Source organism: Camelus ferus, chromosome 12, assembly GCF_009834535.1.
Source record: "Camelus ferus isolate YT-003-E chromosome 12, BCGSAC_Cfer_1.0, whole genome shotgun sequence".
Lineage (NCBI taxonomy): Eukaryota > Metazoa > Chordata > Mammalia > Artiodactyla > Camelidae > Camelus > Camelus ferus.
In genome coordinates, this window is record NC_045707.1 from 13,571,912 (window position 1) to 13,594,686 (window position 22,775).

General features: G+C 42.9%; 1 protein-coding gene across 6 annotated transcripts in view; it reads left to right on the forward strand.

Moving 5' to 3' along the window:
* Positions 1–22,775, forward strand: part of PCED1B (PC-esterase domain containing 1B) — a 140,347-nt gene that overhangs the window by 102,496 nt on the left and 15,076 nt on the right. For 2 of the 6 annotated variants that reach the window (XM_014564008.2, XM_032492672.1), the window contains one exon: positions 6,715–8,436. The exons of 1 other annotated variant lie outside the window; for it this stretch is intronic. In XM_014564008.2, coding sequence (XP_014419494.2) covers positions 6,834–8,150 — 1,317 coding nt within the window. In that variant the 5' untranslated portion in view covers positions 6,715–6,833 and the 3' untranslated portion in view covers positions 8,151–8,436. Of the gene's footprint in view, positions 1–373; positions 907–6,714; positions 8,437–16,717; positions 17,977–22,775 lie in introns of those variants that run through there. 3 more of the 6 variants (XM_006190310.3, XM_032492673.1, XR_004324445.1) reach the window with 3 other exon arrangements.

The window sequence follows — 22,775 nt, forward strand, 5'->3', positions numbered from 1 at the left end:
TCTCAGAGGCTAGTAAGTGGTGGAGCAGGATATAAACCCAGGGGGCTGAATTCAGGGCCCACCCTCCCAGCCCCAGCGCTTTCTGGCCTCAATGCGGGGTCATCTGCATACAAATGGTAATTGATAAGGAGACGGTTTAATTTGTTTCCATCCCACTGGGGACCTTTAGGGGGAGGGTCGCTATTAACAATTCTGCCCGGAAAACTGAGGTCAACCAGAACAAGTTTGGGCCAATAGGGACGTTTTTCACCTTATCGATGGACAACGAGAGAGCGGATGAATTTACCGAGGGGAGGAACGTTGAAGAAGGAAGGAGCCGAGGAGCCGGCCTTGAGATAGACCCACAGCTGGGGATCGCCGGAGAGAGAGAAGCTCAGGAGGATGCTGGGGGAGGTGAGGCTGGAGAACCAGGTGTCAGGCTCTCCCGCAGAGTTTTGAGGGGAGCCATCGACGGGGTCCCAGCCCCAAGGAGCTAGGAAATGCTGCAGACGCGATAAAGACCGAGAGGTGGCCCCTGAAAAGAGAAACGAGGAAATCGTTGGTGATTTACTGACAAAGGTTTCTTTGCCTTGGCGGAGCTGGAAGCTAAATTAAAGTAAAAGGAGGAGTGAGTGGGAGGCGAGGACCCAGACGCCGCCAGTTCAGACAACTTTGTAAAAAGTGGCCTTGAAGGGGAAGCAAAAGATAGGACTGTCCCGGAGGTGGAGTCAAAGAAGTTTCCTTTCTTTTTTAAAGCAAGAAACGAGAATGTGCTTAAGGCTTAAGAGAGGAGCCAGCCCAGGGAGAGTGAAGCAAAGGTAGAATGTGTGATTCTCCCCTCTCTGGGGGACATCCTGAAGCAAGGTACCTGAGGAGGTAGGAGGACCAAGCCACCCGAGCTGAGGGATTCCCTGTACACCTGAGGAGGTACAGCTCTGCCCCTTTGGGAGGGAGGAAAGGGAGCCATGGGCTTGAGGTCTGAGGGAGGGAACCAGAGCGAGGTGCCGTCTTCGGGCTGGGCTTTTCCCCAGCGGGAGGGGTTGCTGCGCCAGGGGTTAAAGATGCCTAAGGCAAGACAGGCGCTGTATGGTGAACACTGACCTTGATCTCTTTTGGTCTTCACTGTTACTCAGTGAAGTAGGAGGTATTACCCTTGTTGGACACCAGAAAAAAATACCAGCCCTAGAGCACACAGCTGTTCAGGGCCAGAGTCCACATCCGACTTCCTTGTTTCCTGGAAGTGAAAGGCACTGACTTGCAAGATCTTTCATTCTTGTCAGAGGAGTAATAGGTAGGGAGTTAGCAAATACCGTTTAAATGATGATTCGAGACCAGAATATGGAAGTTTGTCATAGGCCGTCCATGACTGAAGTCATATTTTTGCTTACATTTTGCTTCCATTGCTTTGATATTTTTTTCTTTTACTTTAGGAGATCCTTTTGTAAAACAAAAGGTTTTTTTTAATGGGATTATTTGAAGAAAGGCTCAGTTTATCAGATAGTTTATCTTTTGTCTATAGAAGTAACTTGCATATCAGGTGTTACGAACCCCCTACTTCATTCATCAAAGATGTCCCCTGTGTTTCTTTGTAGAATCCATAAGAAATCTTTATATTAGACTATTACTGTGGGGAAAAATATGCTGCCTTAAGGATTTTTAAACTTGGTAATTTTGAGACTCTTCAAATGGGTGAAGTGCTTCTGTTGATATTTTATTACAAAAGAGTCACAAATTAAGATTTGGCCCCACAGGGACGGTACAGATATAAATTGAACATGTCCACAGTGATTCCTGCCTCCAAAGGAAGACTTGTGGTTACATGGGGCCAGTCTGAAGATCATTAATCTAGTTTCCAATTTCCATTTATGTCACATATTCCTGAGATGTTAGATGCAGTGTACAAGAACGCACTGAGTAGCCAAGTTAGAAGTATGGGCCATATGATAGGGCTGGGATGGGGTGGAGAAAGCGTGATCCTTGTGGGGGACGTGAGCCTGATTTGCAGAATGACAACTGACGTATCCCCAGATAGACAGTGTTTTCTCAATTTTTACTGAATTAATTAATGGACTGCAGAGCTGAGGCCCATTTTAGAGGTGGGGTTATTGGGGGTAGGGGATTAAAATCAGTCTAAGATTTTGGAAATCATCTTTCCGTTGCTTTATTTATCATACTATCTCATAGTACTCTTACATGTCTTTAAACATTTGTTCCTGAAATGACTTTTTAAAATAATGGGCTTGCCTTATTTTCCCCATTTTCTTGTTTATAGAGGAGTGACTGTTAACTGACTTGCCCCAACTCAAAAGATGAACCTTTTGAGAAACCCCAATCCACAGAAAATTCATTAAGCTTTCCCAAAGAGAAGTTTGAATCTTTTGCTTTTGTTTTTTTTCTTTGGAAACTTTACATGACATGCAGTTTAATTTTTGACAAGTTTAAATCCCACTTAGAAAACTGAACAAATTCCAAGAACTGGTAATCTATAGAGGTGAGTTCATGGGAAAAAAAAATTATTTTCTTATTTGTACCATCTATCCTGTTAAAGTTTAAGGAGATCTTGGAAAATTCAAATATAGATTTGATCACTAAAAATGCAGTTAGAAGGAAATGAACTATTTATATTCCTCGTATAATGCTGCAGTAAGACAGTCATGCGCAAGAATCTTGAAAACTAGTTAGAAGTACTTCCTACAGCCAATCAAAACAATTGTTAGTGATTTAAGACTTCTCTGCAGGGTCTCCGGAGTAACTGCCTATTACTTTGTCTCTTCCTGTAACTGATGATCAATAAGAAAAGAGAAAACCGAACCTGATTTCTACAACACATAAATGTATAAAAAATGCTATGTGTTTCATTTGTGATAGTTATAAAGCAATAGTCAGTGATTTATAAGTCATGGTTTATGAAGCTGTTGAAAAATTAATTATCCCCAAACAGAAATCTAAGCAAGATGCTTGAAGGTGATTTATTTGAGTAGTAGTCATTATTAATGTATATTTCTGTCAGAGCTTTAGCCAAAGCCCAAATTTTTCTTTGAAAACAGAAAAACATGGAACTACTTATAATTATGATTTCAGGGATCCTCATGAAACTTTTAAAAGTCAATTTTAATTTAAAGTTGGAATCAGAGTGCAGTGATCATGTGTAAATCTCCTCCGTCCCCTTTGACTCTTCGTGCTGGCTTTGATATTTTATTTACTTACATCAGTTCTAGCTACTAGGTCCTTCTTTGATATTTTTACATGTCCATTTTCTTACCCATCCTCTTGAGAAAAGAGGTTGCCTTTTTATACCTCCTCCTTGCACCTAGCACAATATCCAGTTCTCAGTGATCCTCACTGAATGAATGAATGAACAAATGAGTCAGTTTATCATATAGTTACTAAAACTAATAAGTGAGTTTAGCAAATTTGAAGCAAAGAAAGACTCAAGCTAAAAAGGCCACTGATCTGTTTTCAATCCCCTTTTTTGTTTCATTTTTATAAATAAAAAGACCTTTGACAATGGAACTTAACTAACCTTCCCCCCCACCCCACCCCCACCCCCGACCAGAGAAGATTTCAGCTCTCCAAAGTATTCCTCATTCACTCCCCCTGAAAAAGTCACTTTGTTTTGGTTAGGTTTTGTTTGTCATGCTTGGCATCCCACAGCAGTCGACCTGAGGATGTCTGATGTGTTAATCCTGTTACAGCTGTGGTGCTCTTGATCAAGAATTTCACGAATTTCCTTTCAGTTTCACTTCTAACTGGAGTGCTTCTTCCCGGTCATTTTCCCCTCCCATCTTTTCTACAGTCCAGTCTACATGTTCCATTGTAGAAGAACAATAAGAAATTCTTAGGTGGCTGTTTTTGCCTGGTTTGACTCCAAGCCCTTGGAACAGCATCTGGGTGGGTTGAGTTTACTGGTCAAGGTACAGGGCAGCCAGAATTTTTCAAACACTGTGAGGCCCTGAACTCTGTAGAGTTTTTTGTTGGTTACTCTAAAGTCCAGGTCTTTTAATTTTTGCATGTCTCTTGCTTGAGATTAAAGTCTGGGATGATACTTTTTTTTTTTTTTTCTCACTTGCAGCCCGCCACGCACTAAGTACACATGGACCACCTCTCCTGAGCAGGCAGATTACCTACCTATGCTTAAAGGCACACCGAAACACCCTCCTCTCTTGTCCTCAAATATCTCCCTGACATGAACCAAGCTTTTGGATTCAGACTGGCCTACAGAGGGTTCTGCTCTAAGGGATGTCTCCTACAGAGACAGACTTCGGCATCAGTGGTTTTAAATCTTAGCTCCTTCCCAATAACATGGAGATACTAGAATTATAAATAGGATAACATTTGCAAAGCACCTGGCACCCAGTAGCTGTTCAGTAAACATTAGCTTTGTTTTATTCAGAATCTTTCACTTGCATCTTGTCATTTGATCTTCCCAGAACCCTGCTACACAAACAGCACAAATATTATAACCGCCCCCACCCCCTTTTACAGATGATCAACCTGGTGTTCTGAAACCTGCTCAATGATAATAATCCATGTCCATGCTATGTGTCAGGACATTGTTCTCAACACTTTCTATTTAATCTTCACACCAAATCTCTGAAGCAGGGGCTAAAAGTCCCATTTTACAGATGAGGAAGATTAAGGCAGAGAAAGGTTAAATAACTTGCCCAAGGACAAAGAGCTAACAGATAGAAGAGTTGAGATTCCAACCCAGATAGTGTGGCTCCAAAAGCAATGCTCCTCCCCAGTGTACTTAAGTGCCTCCATTTCCTACAGGTTTTAAGTAGCGGATTCGACTCAAATCTGTGAGTCCAAGTCTAAGGTGCTTCACACTCAGAGAAGGAAAGTATTGGGCTACATAAATAAGACTGAAAGAGACAGCCCTGGGCTGTCAGATCTTCCAACCTACAGGAGAGAAATTAATGGAAAGGGATAATGTCCTATATTCTAGGGGACTAGGTACAGAATATGACCAGAGTTCAGCCCACATGGGGTGGCCTGGGAGCCCTGGAAACACTGGGGACAAGTTCTCCCCTTCACTTAGCACTTTGGAAACTCAGGTCTGTGTAGAAGAAACTTGTTCGCAAAGACCCCTGAAGGTCCACCCCACCTGTTCATTCTGTTTTCATAGCACTTAGCACTCTCGACTGTATTACAGTTATCGGTGAATATATCTGATCTGTTCCTGAAGGGCAAGACCAGGTTTTACTCATTTTTATATTTATTCCCCACGTGGAGCATTTAGTAGATATTTATTAAGTGTGAATAGAATGAATAAATTAATATGAACAAGTGAACATGCCTGAGCCTCAAAGAGATTTGTAGTTAGCTTTAATTATGTTTCCTTTTGTTGTACCACAGTGAGCTAAATCCTGTCTTTAAGCTTTTTAGCTGATACCAAGAACATTTGAATGAAGATTCAAATAAGCCAATATTTTCAACTGTTCTCTTAGGGGAACACTTACATTCTATCCACTTTCATGTTTTCATTTGTGTACTTGTACCCATTTAAAACCACAAATAGTGTATCTTTTAAAAACCAAATGTGTAATTTAACAATAGCTATCCCACACCTATTAAAGTGTTTACTAATGCATGAAAGCCTAAATTAATATTTATGTGCACAAGAGTTCATGGAAAAGGAATGAAACTCAAAGAGGCAGTTAGACTCAGGCTTATATACCATTTTAACAAAGAACAAAAGGTATGAGTTTCAAGGGACGATAAATTGTGGGGAATTGACTAGGATAAATTATGGGGAAAGGATATATGGGGGAACGAATGGAAAATAAGGGCTATTTTAGTCAGGTCTGTTTATGCACACTCATCTCGATGGTGACAATTCCCTGTCTTCTTCCTTGATTCTTCTCTCCTTGGTGGGGGAAAGGGGCACCTTCCTCAAAGGGAAATTTATGCCCTCCTTTTAGGTACATAAAGGGAGGGCAGACGGCTTGTCTTGCATCTTTTGATTCTTGGTGGCCTTCAGCTCAAAATATTTCTTATGCCAAAGTAGCATATATTTGGGGGTGGCATATTCCGATCTCCTTCAAATGGAAGACGACTATTACTGAACACACAGTGTGAATTATTTCCAATTTTATTTATTTTTTTACAAGTCCTGTTGATAAGAAACAGCTGCTTCCTTGTTCAAGAAATCTTGTTTTTATAATGTTTTCAGACCTGGCATAGGTACTCTTCCTTACGGTGCCTGTTGCATTTCATTAAATCCTTTTCAAGTTATTAAAACTGATGTAAAACTATATAAAATGTACTTAGAAAAAGAGGGTAAGGCCAAGTCATCTATAATCTTACTGTCCTATTCCAAGCTGGTTTTGCATATTTTCTTTCAATGTTATTTATGCATATCTCTTTAACACAGTTTCAGTGATGTGGGGCACACCTATGGTATGTAACTTCCTCGACTTAACGGGTGTATCCCTATTCTACACATTCTTCCTTAATGACAGTCCTCATTATTTAATAGCTGAAGAGTTTGCCCAACCATGCTGCACTTGTCAGACATCTGGGCTACCTTCAGGCCGGTGTAGGGAGAGAGATGCCCCGCTTGGCCTCAGGGAACCTGCGTTTCCAGGGTGTTCGGAGTCAAGTTTCAGGCATCAGCTGCGGCCTGACCAACCAGGGCTTCTGGCTCCAGGCTCCCCTCTTCCCAGGCTGAAGGGAGTGGAGCCCTGCCCTGCAAGTGCCCCAGGCCATAGCTCTGTCCCCGTCTCCCCACAGCCCTCCCCACACTGTGCCGGCCCGAGGTGGGTCCCTCGCGTCCGCCGTCTCCTTCTGTCCTAGCCTTCCGCAGACCCACCGAGTGAAAGGAAGGAGCTAGGCGGCGCGCGCCGGGCGTCATGGTCCACCTGCTGACCGCCGAAGTGCAGCAGCTGCTCCACAACAAGTTCGTGGTCATCCTGGGGGACTCGGTCCAGAGGGCTGTGTACAAGGACCTGGTGCTCCTGCTGCAGAAGGACTGCCTGCTCACTCACAACCAGCTCCGGGCCAAGGGGGAGGACAGCTTCGAACAGGACAAGCTGGTGCATGGAGGCCGGAAGAGCCACGGGCACAACGGCACCAACTACCGCGAGGAGCGCGAGTTCTGCTCCGGCCACCACAAGGTGCGCTTCTACTTCCTGACGCGCGTCTACTCGGACTACCTCAAGGGCATCTTGGAGAAGCTGCAGGCGGAGGAGCACGTCCCGGACTTGGTCATCATGAACTCCTGCCTCTGGGACATCAGCAGGTATGGGGAGGACTCCTGGCCGAGCTACCTGCGGAACCTGGAGAGCCTGTTTGGGCTCCTCCGCCAGGTGCTGCCCAAGTCGTGCCTCCTGGTGTGGAACACGGCCATGCCCGTGGGCGACAACATCACGGCGCCCGTCCTCCCGCCTGAACTCCAGGCCTCGGCCTCCTCCTTCATGAAAAACAGAGTGATGGAAGCCAACTTCTACAGCTCTGTGGAGGCTGAGAAGCACGGCTTTGATGTGCTGGACTTGCATTTCCACTTCCGTCGCCACGTGGACAGGCACCTGCAGGAGGACGGGGTGCACTGGAACGAGACCGCGCACCGGCATCTCTCCCAGCTGCTGCTGGCCCACGTGGCTGACGCCTGGGGGGTAGAGCTCCCCAAGCGGCAGCTGGTGGGCCAGTTGATCAGGGGTGGTCCAACCAGAGGAAGACCTCGCCAGGGATTTGAGAGGCAGCCCCAGGCCAGCAGAGATCAACTGGCCTTCCCTCCACCACCACCCTTGCCTCTGCCCAGGCGCCAACCCCTGCTTCCCAGGCCATCTCCCCGCCCACCCCTGTTCCCACACTTGCCCCCACAACCTGGTCCCAATCCCTTTCATCAGCTGACGCCCCCATTCCTGCCCTGTCCCCAAGATGACTATTCTCCTTCAGACCATCCTTTCCAGTCAAATCAATTCTTAAACCATTTCTATTCAGGTGCTCCCCCAACTCCCCAGACAGAATTTGCTTTCCAACCTGACTTTGTGTTGGACCCCCAGCCACCTATGCTCCCCTTGCCATCAACCTGTTACCAGCAGCGGCTCACTGTGGTTCACAGAGGTTTTCCCCGGTATCGTCCCCCCAGCCCCTATGTTCCCTGGAGAGGGCGGCCCAGACCTTCCAAGAGAAGGGCCCCAGTCTACCCAGAGCCAAGACCTCAATAGACTGACCTGAGCCTTATTCCTCCTCATGCACACAGACTGGGCAGACCGTCTGACTCTCCCCAGACAGACTGACCTTGTAACTGAAGCCTTTGGTCCCTGCTTGGACTTCTTTTTGTTCATTGCTGTTATCAATAATAGCAGGGAAGTTCGATCTGACCCATTCTTGTTGGCTATGGCCTCTACCTCTGCTGTCTGAGTGTGACCTCACATCACTCCTGCCTCCCTACTCCCTGTTCTTTGTCTTTTTGTAAATATAAAATTGGAATAAAGAACTTGTTTCATAAAAGTTGTTGTGGGTTTTATGTGTCTGCATTTAATGGTGCCTCTGCTTCCACTGACCACTTTGCTTCATAAGAGCAGGGACGATATCTGCTGTAGAGTGTAAAGTTACGACATTGTGATAAGCTACTCAAAATGGCATTTGTCTGAAAGATTTCTGTAAAATGGATGTGATTCCTTACAAACAAGCCAAAGAACTTTAACTTTTTGTGGTGATGTTTTCCCGAGATTCTCAAAGAACTGTGGAATTTTAGGACTAAAAAAAACTAAAGACATAAAATTTAACTAACATTTACAAACAAGGAAACTGGACCCAAGAGAGGTGAGTGACTTGTTCTGGGTCAACCAGGAAAATCACTCCTCCACTAGTCTTTCATAGTATACTAGTTTCTAGTTTATATTAACTTTCAGACTTGATTTATACCACAGCAAACCAAGAAGGGAAGTTTACAGAGCATGGTCTTTCTGTGGAACTGATGGTGAAGAATCCCGATAGCTCGAGAGCCAGAAGCTTGTTGGTTAGACCTGCAATGAATTAGGTATGTCAGCTCGAGTGGATGGCATGCTTGTGATTTTACGATTTCCTAAATAGTCTTGAGTTCGGGGCCTGAGAAAATTAAAGTAAGTTGCACTCAATGACCATGTGAATCATCATGATAAAGTAAAACTACAGGTTGGAAGGGACTGCCCAGTGCCCAGATCCCTTCCTTCCAAATTGGACAGGTGGCCACTACCATCTCTCCTCTGTTTTGCAGGAATGTTAACATCACTGAGATTGTTTAAATGTTAGGCTCTTTGTCACACTAGACTTGTGAAATGTTAATACTTTGATAAAATAGTCTAAAATTGTCCAGATGATAGGATTTTCCATTGATTTGACTGGTTTATAGGCCTTCAATTGGACCATCCTTAAATTTGGCAATGGGGGTAAGGAAATGTTACTTGCAAAAATGAAGGTCATGAAATCCCAAGAAATGAGTGAGATAAAGCTATTTACAGAAGAAATATCCAGAAGTTTTTAATCCACTAAAATACCATAGGATTCCTGGAAAATAGGGCCTTTATCATACTTATCTTGGTGTCTAAAATCTTGTGCAATGTCTAGCACTTAGTAAGTACTGAATGATGTTTCATGAATGAATCAGGGAGTGAATGAAGAGGCGGAGTAAGCGTTCCTGGTGAGACTACTGTTTCAAAGGAGATGATACAAGTTGACATTCAATCCTTGCAGCACATTGGAAGGAATATTGTCAAAACAGCATGATAATGATCTTCAAGGACCCTAGAAAGGTAGTGCCTATGGGTCAAAATTGGCCGGAATGTCCCAGCGTAGTCAGGAGAGTGGGGACCTGTCTGACCAATGTACATGTTCTCATCACAGGGAGATGAGTACACCAGGCTGTAAGATTTGGTAGTATTAGACATGGCGATCAGCCAGTAGCCGTCATTCTGGTTTTACATTTTCCAAGCAAGATCAAAGAGCATTTAGCTGCTCATCTGGCTAAGTGGGCACATTTAGTATTTCTACTTCCATGAATAAACCAATAAATTGGTCGTGTGGTTTATATCTCTCTCATGAATTACGTTAATATGTATTAATCCTTAATCTGATCACACCTAAGGAAATCTGATGAACTAAGGAAAATGAGTTCTTAGAAAAACAGTGCTGACAACCAGGCACTGAGTCAATGATGACTCCACTGTGTTATGGATTAAACTGCACCCATCACGTGACAGCCCTGTTTCTCTCACTTGGGTTAGGAGGAAGGCAGATACAGCCTTCTTCCTAGGTGTATTAATTTCCTATGACTGCTATAACATGGTGGCTTAGAACAACACATATTTATTCCCTTAGTGTTCCAGAGCTCAAAAGTCCAGATCCATTACCCCAGAGTAAAACCCTTGCTATGTCTTCCGCTGTCCTCCGCGCTCAGGCTTCTGCCTGCCCCTCCAGTGTTATCTTCTGGAACTCTTCATTGTTCTTTGTGCTTTCAACACCCAAGACTTCTTTCTGTTTATACAACGTGTCAAACTCTTATCACTTGGGTCTTTGCCCTAGCTATACCCTTGCCTGGAATGTTATCCATCCTCTACCCCCTAGCTCTTTGGATATCTAACCCTTCCTCCTTCCACCCACACCTTCCAAGTCATCTCCTTAGAGGTCTTCCATGACCATTTAATCTAAAGGTGCTGTTAGAAGTTACGGTAACACTCTTTTTCCTTTGTTTTGTTTACCCCACTCAGCAGGAGCCTCAGTGGTTGCTGGTTTGTGAGCTTCTCCGTGAGCCTTGCTCACTGTTGAATTCCCAGTGCCTACTAGCATGGTGCCTGGCAAAGAAGGTGTTCAAGTATATTTACTTTAGTTAAAGGTTCAAGACCATAATTACTTCACATTGTGCCCTCCAGGAAGAATGCAATTCATATCAGAATTGAGCTGTATTTGCTAAGTTTTCTTTAGAAACTGTCTGCAGAACTCTCCAGTAACTTTGCCTAAGCTAACAGCCCCTGGACCTCTTCATTCTCACTGGCAGTTAAAGCCTGAGAAAACTGTCCATGGGTGCTTACAGTTAATTTCGTAGACATCCTGGCCTTCAGCTTCCAGCCTAGAGCTTTCTTCTTGGCCCATTTTTTGCTGTTGTCCTCTTGCTCCTTAAGTCAAGAAACCTAGCAATGCAATCAAGCTATTGTCTGGTAAAAAGAGCCAAAATTATTCGGTGTTGATGAGAGAAATTATTACTTCATTGTTAAGACTTAGAATCCAGGGTTCATTTGGCCTATTCTCCAGCCCCAAATGACAGCATTCAAGGCTTTTTATATCTGACACTTGTCTCAAGTTTTCTGGGAAAAAAATTTAAAAAGAGAGAGAGAGCTAAAAAAAATTAATGATTAAATTAACATTATCCAAGTGGCATATATCTCACAAGATTCTATAATAAGGTATACACTATGTTAGACCAAAAGCCAAAATTTTAAAGCTGTAACTATATATTTCCATAAGCCCAAGCAAAGCAAGGTGCAGCATTTGAAAACAAAGGGAACCTTACATCCTGCTGTAGGCCCAGGATGAGCTCCGACTCTGGTCAGCCACAGAGCTCTCGTTTGCAGGCCCTCCTCCCCCAATACACACATTGCATGACTGTCAGAGGCAATTTTCACATTGAATTCTGGAACTGTATGCAGCTACAGCTCCACCTCTGGAATTTTCTGTTCATGCCTCCTGCAAAAGTTAGTTGTTTTGAAAACTTAGATCCTCAACGCTCTTGTCAGGGAAGGAATTTGCCGTTGTTTTAGACTATCATATGCTTGTGGCTATAAACCCTAGAAACAATGTTCTCAGTGTCACAACTTTAAGAAAAGCTTTTATCCCTGCATGCTTAATTTATAGATTAAATTTTTCACAAGACTTTACCCATTAATCTTTCAAGAAACATATTCTAAAACATGTCCCTTTGAGGCATAAACTTTACTCCTCATGCATTCTATGGGCAAGGATGCTTACAAAAGGATTCATTCTATACTGGCCCAATGTGGAAATTTACAATGGCTTTTAATGGAGTAGAGGCTCTGAGACGTTCTGTATGAAATAAACTTGATTAAATGTGTTTCATCTAGTACTTCCAAGAAGTCTTCAACTACAGACCATTTTTATACATAGCATCTTTTACAAACATATTTGGGGAAATATTGTTCTAGAGAAAGCCGGATATAAGAGTTGGGGTAAATGAAGGGAAAAAGTTTGTTAGTGACACTTGATATATGAAGCCCTTTTTTAATGGAGCATTGTAATATTCTGTGCCTAAATGTGAGCTAAAATTCATTAGATAAGCCTGGGACAAGTCCGAGATTAGCTAGTTAATCGAAGTGGGATGAAATGTACCAGAAATGATTGCTTTCTTCTTCCCTAAGATGGGGGTGAGGAGGGCACCAGGACAGCCTACCATGATAACAAGTATTGGGGTTAGTCTAGTCCAGCCTGCAGAGTATGGTGTGGTGTGGAGTGGTTAATCCACCCCAGGTGTTTGATGCCTGGCGCAGGGTCACAGAACATCCCCAGACACATCCTAGCAGAACATGATAATGGGAAGTGGAGAATAAACAGTATTCTGCAACTGAGCAGATAGTCATTCAACACTGCACCCTCTGCCAACACCGTTGTTAGGAGCAGGACTAAATCTCTAGAAAGGACCTGCCTTAGAAGAACGAGCACACCGGCAGGAGCTGCTATGACAGAGCCAGGTATTCCTGATGAAGAAGAGACAGCCAGGCCATGTGGTCTGTGACATCTGGCTAGGGCTCTGGACAGGTGCCTCCCATCATGCTGCAGTGACCACTCAGACCCGCTGGTACCTGGTTTACCGAGCCTGGCTCCTTATCTACACTTCCCATGTCTACATACATGGACAAATTTCTGATCTTATATTTCATCTCAGTAATTACATCACACTGCCAGATTAATATTTTTCTTACCATCCACTCTTCCCTAACTGCACCATGCCCTAAGGCAGTGATTCTCAAAGTTTAGAGTGCATCAGAGCATCCTGGTGGGCTTGCCAAACACCATTGTGGCCATCTCTCCCCAGGGTTTCTGATTCAGGAGGTCCAGGGTGGGGCCCTAGCATTTGCATTTCTAGTAAGTTTCACACTTTGAAAATCACCAAAGAGACAAAAATGTAAAAAGAATCATGTAATTCCACTCATGTAGCCATAACCTAAATGTATAGCCATTGTTAACATGTCACCATGTTTTATTTTTTTCTGAAGTATTTTAAAGCAAATTACATCATAATATGTCATCTTTAAGTATTTCATGTGTGGGAAATAAGGACATTTGCCTACACAAGCCCAAGATAAGGGTCACATCTAACAAACCTGACAATAACTCGTTGGTGTGGTCTGATGCTGTTGTGGACTGAATGGTTGTGTTCCTCCAAAATTCATATGTTGAAATCCTGTCCCACTATCTGATGGTATCAGGGGGTGGGCTTGGGGGAGATAGATAGGATTAGATGAGGCATGAGGGTGGTGCCCTCATGAATAGGATTAGTGTCCTTGTAAGGTTCACAAGAGAGCTTGCTTCCTCTCTCTGTTCTCCATGTGGGGACATGTTGGAACAAGAGGCACCTCACCAGAATCCGACCCTGCTAACACCCTGATCTGAGACCTCCAGCCTCCAGAACTGTGAGAAATAGATTTCTATTGTTTAGAAGCCACTCAGTCTGTGGTACAGTAGTCCCGGACCCCTTATCCACTGTTTCACTTTTCACGGTTTCAGTTACCTGTGGTCAATCGTGGTCTAAAAATATTAAATGGAAAATTTCAGAAATAAACGATTCATAAGTTTTAAAGTGTGCACCACGCTGAATAATGTAATGAAATCACCCACCCTCCTCTTCCCCTGCCCTGCTCAACCCAACCAGAGACGTGAGTCATCAATTTGTCTATTATATCCCACCCATTAGTCAGCTGTCTGGATTATAAAATCAACCATTGCTCTGTCACAGTGCTTTTGTTCAAGTATCTCTTATTTTACTTAACAGTGGCTCAAAACATGAGAGTAGTGATGTTGGCAGTTTGGATATTCTCTTACTATGCTTAATCTATAAATTAAACTTCATCATAGGTAGTATGTACAGGGGAAAACATAGTATATATAGGGTTCAATACTACCCAAAGTTTCAGGTATTCACTGGGGGTCTTGGAACACATGCCCTGCAGACAAGGGAAAACTATTGTACTTTGTTACAGCAGCAGAACTAAGACAGATACTCAGATACAGATACAATGTGTTATCTGCAGCTATTCAAATTGGGATCCATGAAAGAATCACCCATTGCATTGGTTATTATGTCTGTGAATTTCTTTTCATCTAGAAGAAAACCCAAAACACTCCCTTCTTTTTTTCATGACATTGACTGATTGAAAAGATCTGTCCTGCAGAATGTTCCATTTTCTGAGTTTGTCTAATGATTTCTTCATGATGTCATTTAACGTTTACTTTTCCCCGTTTCCTATAATGTAATCCAAAGGCTTGATTTAGATGCAAGTTAAATTTCTGGTAGAACACTTCACAGACAAGGCAGATTGGTTCCCAGTATTCTAAGCTGAGATAGATCACCAAGGTGAAGTGTGGCAGTTGGATGCCTACATTTTAAAGTTACGTTTTCCTGCTTGTAAGCAGCATCTTATGGGTGATACGGTAGTACCGTGTTAGTAGTCCAGTTCCTCATCAGTCTTTCACTTAATGATTTTAGCACACATTGATAATTCTTGCTTGAAAAGGAGATTTCATTAGAGGTAAGAAAATGGTGACTTTCTGATTTTACCATTGCCTGTACATTTCTTAGCTGGTATTCTTATGTAAGGAAGAGATCTTCTTCAGTGACAGAAGCTATTTGCTCACTCTGAGATACACTTCCTGTAGAAAAGCCTTGTTACCATGAGATATGATAATAGATACAACTAGACTCCAGTCTCAGACCCCCTTCCTCACTGTCCCCCCACCCCACAATCAATCAGCTAGAACTCTACTGGCAGGGACCCAGACATGGGGGGAAAAACATGACACTGAGCATCCGAAATGAGACTCTAGCTAGAAGCCAAGTATTTGAAACAACCCCATAAAGACCTCCAATATCAACACTGGGGAATAAGCTCAGAGCTAGAACAGCACCAAGGATATAAACCAGTTGGAGATGAACCTATAAATAGTGGACAAATGATCCTGGTTTTGCAGATGAGAAGGAGGCAAAGTCGGGTTTAGGTAAAACCAACCCAATGCGCCAGTTAATACATGGAGAGTAAAAGTGGAAAAAACTCCTCTGCATGTGAAGTCATCTTCATTTTGGTATTTAATCTTCCTTAATTGCCCAGTAAATAATTACACATCAGAGGGACGGCATTTATGTGTCTATGTCAATTGGCAGATGACATTCTAGTCTCATTATTTATTGGGAAATACACATTTGTTAACCCAGTACAAATATTTATTAGACAACACATTACATTTTCAGGGCTAGAGATAAAATTTAGACAATAAAGCCATATTATATAAGATTATTCAAGGAAATTACTACTTGGGGGAAATGACCTAAGAATGCTTTACTGAGTAATTCCTTAATACCGTGTTCTCAAACTTTTCCATTGAAATACCTCGAATGGTTCAGGAGACTGAACCTCTATCTACAGGAGGTCTGCCTGCAGCCACCTACCCCTCAAATTAAATTTATTTCATGCCTCATATTAAAATATTAACTGAAATTCTATGTTCAACTCTATACACTATCATTATTTGTTTAATTTTTTAATGGAATATCACTCAGTCATAAAAAGGAGTGAAATAATGCCATTTGCAGCAACATGATGGACTTAAAGATTATCATATTGAGTGAAGTAAGAGAAAAACAAATATATGATATCACTTATATGTGGGCTGTAAAGAAAAATACAAATTCTACTTAAAACAAACCAAAAGCAGACTCATGGACATAGAAAACAAACTGTGGTTACCAAAGGGGAAGGGAGGGAGGAGGGCTAAATTAGGAGTTTGAGATGAACAGATACGCATTATATAAAATAGATCAAACAACAAGGACCTACTGTGCAGCACAGGGCACTATACTCAATTTCTTGTAATAACATATAATGTGAAAGAATCCAAAAGAATCAAAAATATATGTTTGTATAGGTATAACTGAAAAGCTTTGCAAGCTTACACACACTGTAAATCAACTACACTTCAATAAAAGATAAAATTCAAAAAACATGCTGCTCGTGGACCTTAACGTTCTTCTATTTGCTTAGCTCCTTTGCACGAACACAGATGTGTCTTGGGTACAGCTCTCCACTCTTACCACATATCTCCTCAATCAAGGAATATACCTCCCCATACTCATCCATTCTTCAACATCCATTTCGTAGTGGGACAAGTGATGGGACAAGTGCTCAGGCTATTCCTAAAACACAGATGTGCCTGGAATGTTTAATATTTATGTGGCAGCTAGTGAAAAACCTTGGTTTTCTTTTTTATTTGATTCTTATGAGGCCATAGGGTTGTTCTACAATGTCATTTACAAATAAGCACATCCATATACACACACACACGTAAATACATGTATACATATACACACACATAAAGGACTATGATTATGTGTTAAGTTCATGGGGACATTAATGTGTTGGGCTGGGCATTGTAGAAGATTTAGAGATGAATCAAACACTAGCCCTGTCACCAAGGAACTTAAAATCCAGTAGGGAAGATGTAATACATGCACGAATAACTTTATTTCCAGAGAAAATGCAGTAAGTGCCAGGACAGGGAAAGAGGCTTCAGCACTGCAGGAGACGGAAGGAGGGGGAGCTTGCATGCATCCGGCAGATGTGAGACAAATAGAGCCTGTGGCTATGGAGGCATCGGAGCTGCATCCTGAAAAATGGGCGGGATTTGCCTGTGCTGAAATGAGGTGTCAGGACATCCTATGGAGGAGAGCACAACCAAGGATGCAGAAGTAGGTAGGAGACATGGCCAGGCACCCTGCAGAGGTCACTTTGCCCAGAGCACAGGACTCATAAGGGGACTAGAGGTCAATGATCTGGGGAAAGAGATTAAGTGGTAGTTTTCCTGGCTGCTGTAACAAATTGCCACACATTGATGGTTTGAGGTAACATAAATATATTACCTTACGATTCTGGAGGCAAAAAGCCTGGAATGGGTATCACTGGGCAAAATCAAGGTGTTGGCAGGACTGTTTTCCTTACTGGAGGCTCTAAAGGAGAATCTAGTTTCTTGACTTTTCCAGCAAGAAGCTGCTCAACATTCCTTGGCTCCTGGCCCCATGCATCTTCAAAGCCGGCAATGGCCAGTTGAGTCTTTCACATCAAATCACATCACATCACATCACATCACATCACATCACATCACATCACATCACATCACTGACACTGGCCCTTCTGCTTCCCACTTCCACATTTAAGGACACTTGTGATTATACTGGGCCCACCTGGACAACCCGGGATCATCTCCTCACCTCAAAATCAGCTGATTAGCAACCATAATTCCATCTGCAACCTTAATTCTCTTTTGTGATGAAACACAAGTTCCAGAGAATAGGGCATGGACATTTTGGGGGAACCATTCTACCTATCAAAGGTTGGAACCAAACACTAAAGGGCCCTGAGTGTCAAGATTGTCACCCCCATCCTTCATGCTGGGGGAGAAAACACAGTATCTGTTTTCAGATTAAAGATGGTTTCTGTTCAAATATTTTCTTGCTTTTAGCTGGAATTATAGCAATTCATGTAGTAGCCCAAGTTATCTCATACCCAGTGGATGTTCTGGTTGGCAGAAATGGATGACTTTGATTAATAAAAAATGGGAAGATAAATTAAATATTGATAAATGCAGTTCGGTGTGTTTGTTTTTTCAAAACACAGGGCCCATGGGGATGGGAAGTCATAAAAGGAGATCTTGGTATTAGAAACCACTGCCTTGAAAAATATGGCCTCTAATTATTCCAGTTGGTCCTACCTGCGTAAACAGCATTTATCTCTATTACTGACACATCTCTAGGTTTGGAGGATGAAAAGTTTGGAAAAGATTAAAATAAAATTGATTTAGCAAATGCATTTCATCTTCCAATTTGTTTATGGTTTGATCAATAATTCATCTCTTAACATCTGTCTCTTAAAGACTATCTTGTCTGTTGTCTTTACGGATGACAAATTAGGATATTGGGAAAAACAAGTTACCTTCTTTTTAAAGGCCACAGTGTCTCAAACGAAATGCCCCAAATTTATAGTGTGTAGGTAACAAAAACAAATGACTTAAAACTGTGCAACCAGCAGAGGGAAGAAATATCTGATCAGGCAGGCAATACAAATAAGATAAAAGGAAATCCATCTGGACTGAGGTACCGCTCTGTTCAAATGGCCTTTATGTATGTGTTCAGCCAATTTGGAGATTCTCCCTTTTAAAATATCATTTCAGTTAAAATGTGCTACTGGAGTGTAAGTTTACATAGCTGTTCCTCGTGTTGAGCCTGGATCCCTTTCTCGTGTACCTGTTTGTGTGGAATATATTTTCCTCAAATTTTTAGTGCTTGCCTTTTTGTTGTTGTTGGAAGGAAGGTATTTTTGTTTGTTTGTTTATTTATTTATTTTAATTGTGGTACTGGGGATTGAACCCAGGACCTTGTGCTTACTAAGCATTTACTCTACCACTGAGCTATACCCTCCCCACCATGCTTGCCTTTTTTATTTGAAGAAAGAAATAGTGGAAAGGCAGAACAGACTGGTGCTATGGAGAGGTGCACCTAGGCAGGGAGAGGAGCATCATTTGGGTGCAGACGGCGGTCTGCGGTGCAGTTTTTTGACACAGCACAGCTGACACTTAGGGAGAACTTCCTACACACGAGGTGTGGTGTGGGATTGCTGCTCCTCACAGCCACTCTGTGAGCCCTGCGCTGGCATTAATCTTATTTCCGATGCTGAAACAGGCTTGGAGAGATCAAGTTGCTTGTCAAACCTCACACTGTCAGTGCATGAAGGAGCTGGGAGTCGATCCCTAGGCTGTCTTTTTAAAATATGAATACCATCATTTCACTCCCCTGCTCAGTAAACATTATCTCTTTAAACTTCATGGTCTTGTGTTTCACCACCTTGGCTTCACCCTGGAATCACTTGGGGATCTTTTACAAAATACTATTGCCTACAATCCACTTCAGACCGTTTAAAAGTAAAACAAAGGTGGAACAAATGGAATTCCCTTTGTTACTGCTAGAGACCAGGCTGGAAAATGAAGCTGTAGGTCTGGCGGTCAAATGGGCTGAAATTAGTCATACATGCTCACAGGCAGGCACTTGCTGGACCAGAGCAGGCCTGCCCAGACAAGACATTCACTGCAGAGAGACACTGTACTCTCTTGGAAGGCTCACTCCAGAAAGCAGCAGCAGAGCTGATCCAATGGGCCCAGTGATTCTTCCAAAATTATAATCAGATTCCTCACACCATAGTCGCAGGTGTGGAAAAAATAAAGGGGCAAAGACAGACCAAGCCCATATTAGGGAAATCCTCATTATAGAAACAGGAGAGGAGAAAAGATGCCTCTCCTTTGTATCAATCAGAGTTCATCCAGGAGAACAAAATCCACACCAGGGTTATTAAAGGGAGGGTATCAAACACAGGGAATTCATCACAAAGGTGTTGGAGGAACTGCAAGAATACCCTAGGTAGATGAGTCATCTCCAAAATTAGCAACTGGGAAGCCAATACCCATCCGTCAGGCTGGAGGAATAAATGAAAAAGGTGTTGCTTCCTGAGCCCCGGAGCTGGGGTCACTCGGTAGACCCTATGATTATAAGGAGCCTATTTGGGCATGAGTTGGAGCCACACAGGAGTTGCAGCTGCTGCGGGCATGCCTCCTGAAACAGAGGAAAAGGGCAGGAAATACCCTGGCTCCTCCTTTCCTCCCAAACTCCAATCTCCAGCAGTGCCTCCAACCGGCAAACCTAATACAGAGCTGGTGGTCAAGTGAGCCTGGGAATCACTGCTCGCAAGAGTCAGGTAGAGAGAGCACAGGCAGGGAACGGGCTTAGAGCAAACAGGCAAAGAGCCAGCACAACCTTTAACAAGGAAGTTTTAATAATGTTTCTGCAGAAAAGATTAAAGAGATGAAAGAAAATATATATCCCATATCACACCAAAAATCTTTCTAAGTATCTCTTCACCATTTCTTTAAATTTCTCTCCTGCAGCAGCTACCATGTATTTCTCCATCTTTTGCCCCTGTTTCAGTTAGATCCCCCCAGTGGCTCTCCTTTGCTCCCCCTTAACCCTCTCCTGAGTCTCCTCCACCTAAGCTTTGTCCATAAGCTGGGAGTTCAGTTTACCCCCTGTTTACCTTCTCTATAACGAATATATGCATATTTATGCATGACTGGGACATCATGCTGTACATACACACAAAAAAAAAACAGAAATAAATCAATGAAAAATAAAAGACAGTGAATGATAAGTGTATGGGTTGAAAAAAAAAAAAAAGACGGTTCTCCTTGGGGCCTCCCTCAGTGCCTGCTTAGGGTTTTGAGTTTGGGTAAACAGTATTAATGTGACCAATTTGGTCACTGTAGTTTAGTTAAGCCTAAAGCAGTTGAGTTACTCACAAAGGAGGAAGTATTCCCCTGCTCAAAATTAGGTCATCTGCTGGCCTTTCTTCTTTCAAATTAAAGCAATTGACCACCTACTTACCTTGGTTAATGACTGAGTCAAAATGCCGCCCCTGCGGCCCCACTCGGCCTGCATCCGTGAGTGTTTGGCATTTAACAGAACTGAAAGGACTTCTGTTTCATTTTCTTGGAACCACAGATTTTAAATATCTGTGGTTTAGCTTCTGGGCTCACCATGGGAGCACTGGAATCATTGCTATTTCAAGACAGATGAAAAACATTAGAATAGTACCTAGGACATAATAGGAATTTTAAAACTGTGCGTTGATAAGACCCAGATAGATTATATGATTGTGTTAGTTTTCTGGGGTTGCCATAACAAAGTACCACAGACCGAGTGGCTTGAACAACAGAAACGTATTTTGCTATAATTCTGGAAGCTAGAAGTCTGAGAGCAAGAATCGCAGGGTTAGTTTCTTCTGAGGCTGCTCCCCTTGGGATGTAGATGGCTGTCTCCTCACTGTGTCTTCCTCTGATCTTCCTTCTGCATAAATCTGTGTCACGATTTCCTCTTCTCATAGGGACACCAGTCAGATTAGGACCCACCCTAATTACCTTCTTACAATGTAACAACTTCTTTAAAGACTCTGTCTCCAAATAAGGTCATATTCTAAAATACTAGAGATTAAGACTTTAGCACATGAATTTTGGGGCATGGGACAAAAATTCAGCCCATAATCCAGTCATACTTTATTTCATGCAATGACCTTAATATCTGAACTACAGAGAACACAGAGATTTACATGGTTAACTTCACTGTTGATCGTGACAGGACAGAATTAGAATTTGAATTTCCTGGCACCCTGCTCCGTGTCACCTGGCTCTGTCAGACTGTCTTTCCATCATGTTGGGATTACAGTGTAACAGTTAGATAATCGGGCTGTCCATTCGTATAAGCATGAGTCCTTATCCCAGATCTGCTACTTATCAGCTACTTGACCTTGGATCAGCTCCTTAACATCTCTCAGTTTTGTTTCTGCATAATATTAACAGTAGGATCTTCCTTACTGAGAGAAATGAGGATTCAATGAGATGATGATGTAATTTGTCAGGAAGGGAAAACTTTTCCTCTCCTCTCTTAGATTGACCATCTGGAGCCCTACCAATTAAACTAACCAAAGACAGATTAAAAGGAGAAAATTCACAGAGTTTTTACTACTGTTTCCAGGTACATGGGTTCACAGCAAAGGAGCGAAACTCAAAGAGTTGGTTGGACTCAAGGGCTTATATACCATTTTAACAAAGAAAAGGAGGTTGGGGATTCAAAGGATGAGAAATTGTGGGGAAGTGACTAGGAACATACGGGGGAACTAATGGAAGAGAAGGGGTATTTTAGTAAGCTCTGATGGTGCAGACTCACCTCTGTGTTGACTCTGCATCTCCAGAGATCAGAGTTGCGCTCCCCTTCCTGGGGGAGGGAAGGGTGGGGAGACACCGTCATGAAGAGAAATTTATGTCCTGCTTTTATGCAGACAAGGAGAGCAGAGAACTCTTTCTGTATCTGTTGCTTCTCGTTTACTTTCAGCTCAAAGTAATCCCTATGCCAAGGTCGCCTGTTCTGATCCCTTCTATGTAAAATGCTCAGCACCAGGTGTGATCACCCCGTAAGTGCTGGATAATCATCTATTATTGGAGCAGAATACGTCCCTCCATTGTAGTCCCAGGGCCCAGCCTGAGCAGCACAGTGAAAGAACAAATCATTGTTCTTCCTTCCAGCTTTCTGCCTAGGCTCTCCTGCAAATCAGATTTCCCACACTTCAGATGTATGTGATCCACCCTGAAAGCTCACTCAAGTCCGCCCTCATCTCGGCACCCCTTGGCCAGAGTCCTGGTTCAGGTTCCTATAGCACAGGCTGCCCTCTGGCCCACTCCTCTCTGCCCTCCCAGATGGTTCACCAGAGAAAATGCAGAATCCCTCGTGAGCCCCCCACTTCCTGCAAGGTTAAGTTCAAGTGCAAAGCCTGGCACCATCTCCTCTGCACCGGACTTTTCGGTCTGAATCCCCTCTCCCCTCGGCTTGCCCCACAGTCGCTGATTCAAGGGCACATTCTCCTGCTTCTGAGCCTTTGAGTGGGGAGCATCGTGGCACGAAGCCCCTCTCTCCCCCTTCTCACTCAAACCTCGTCTGT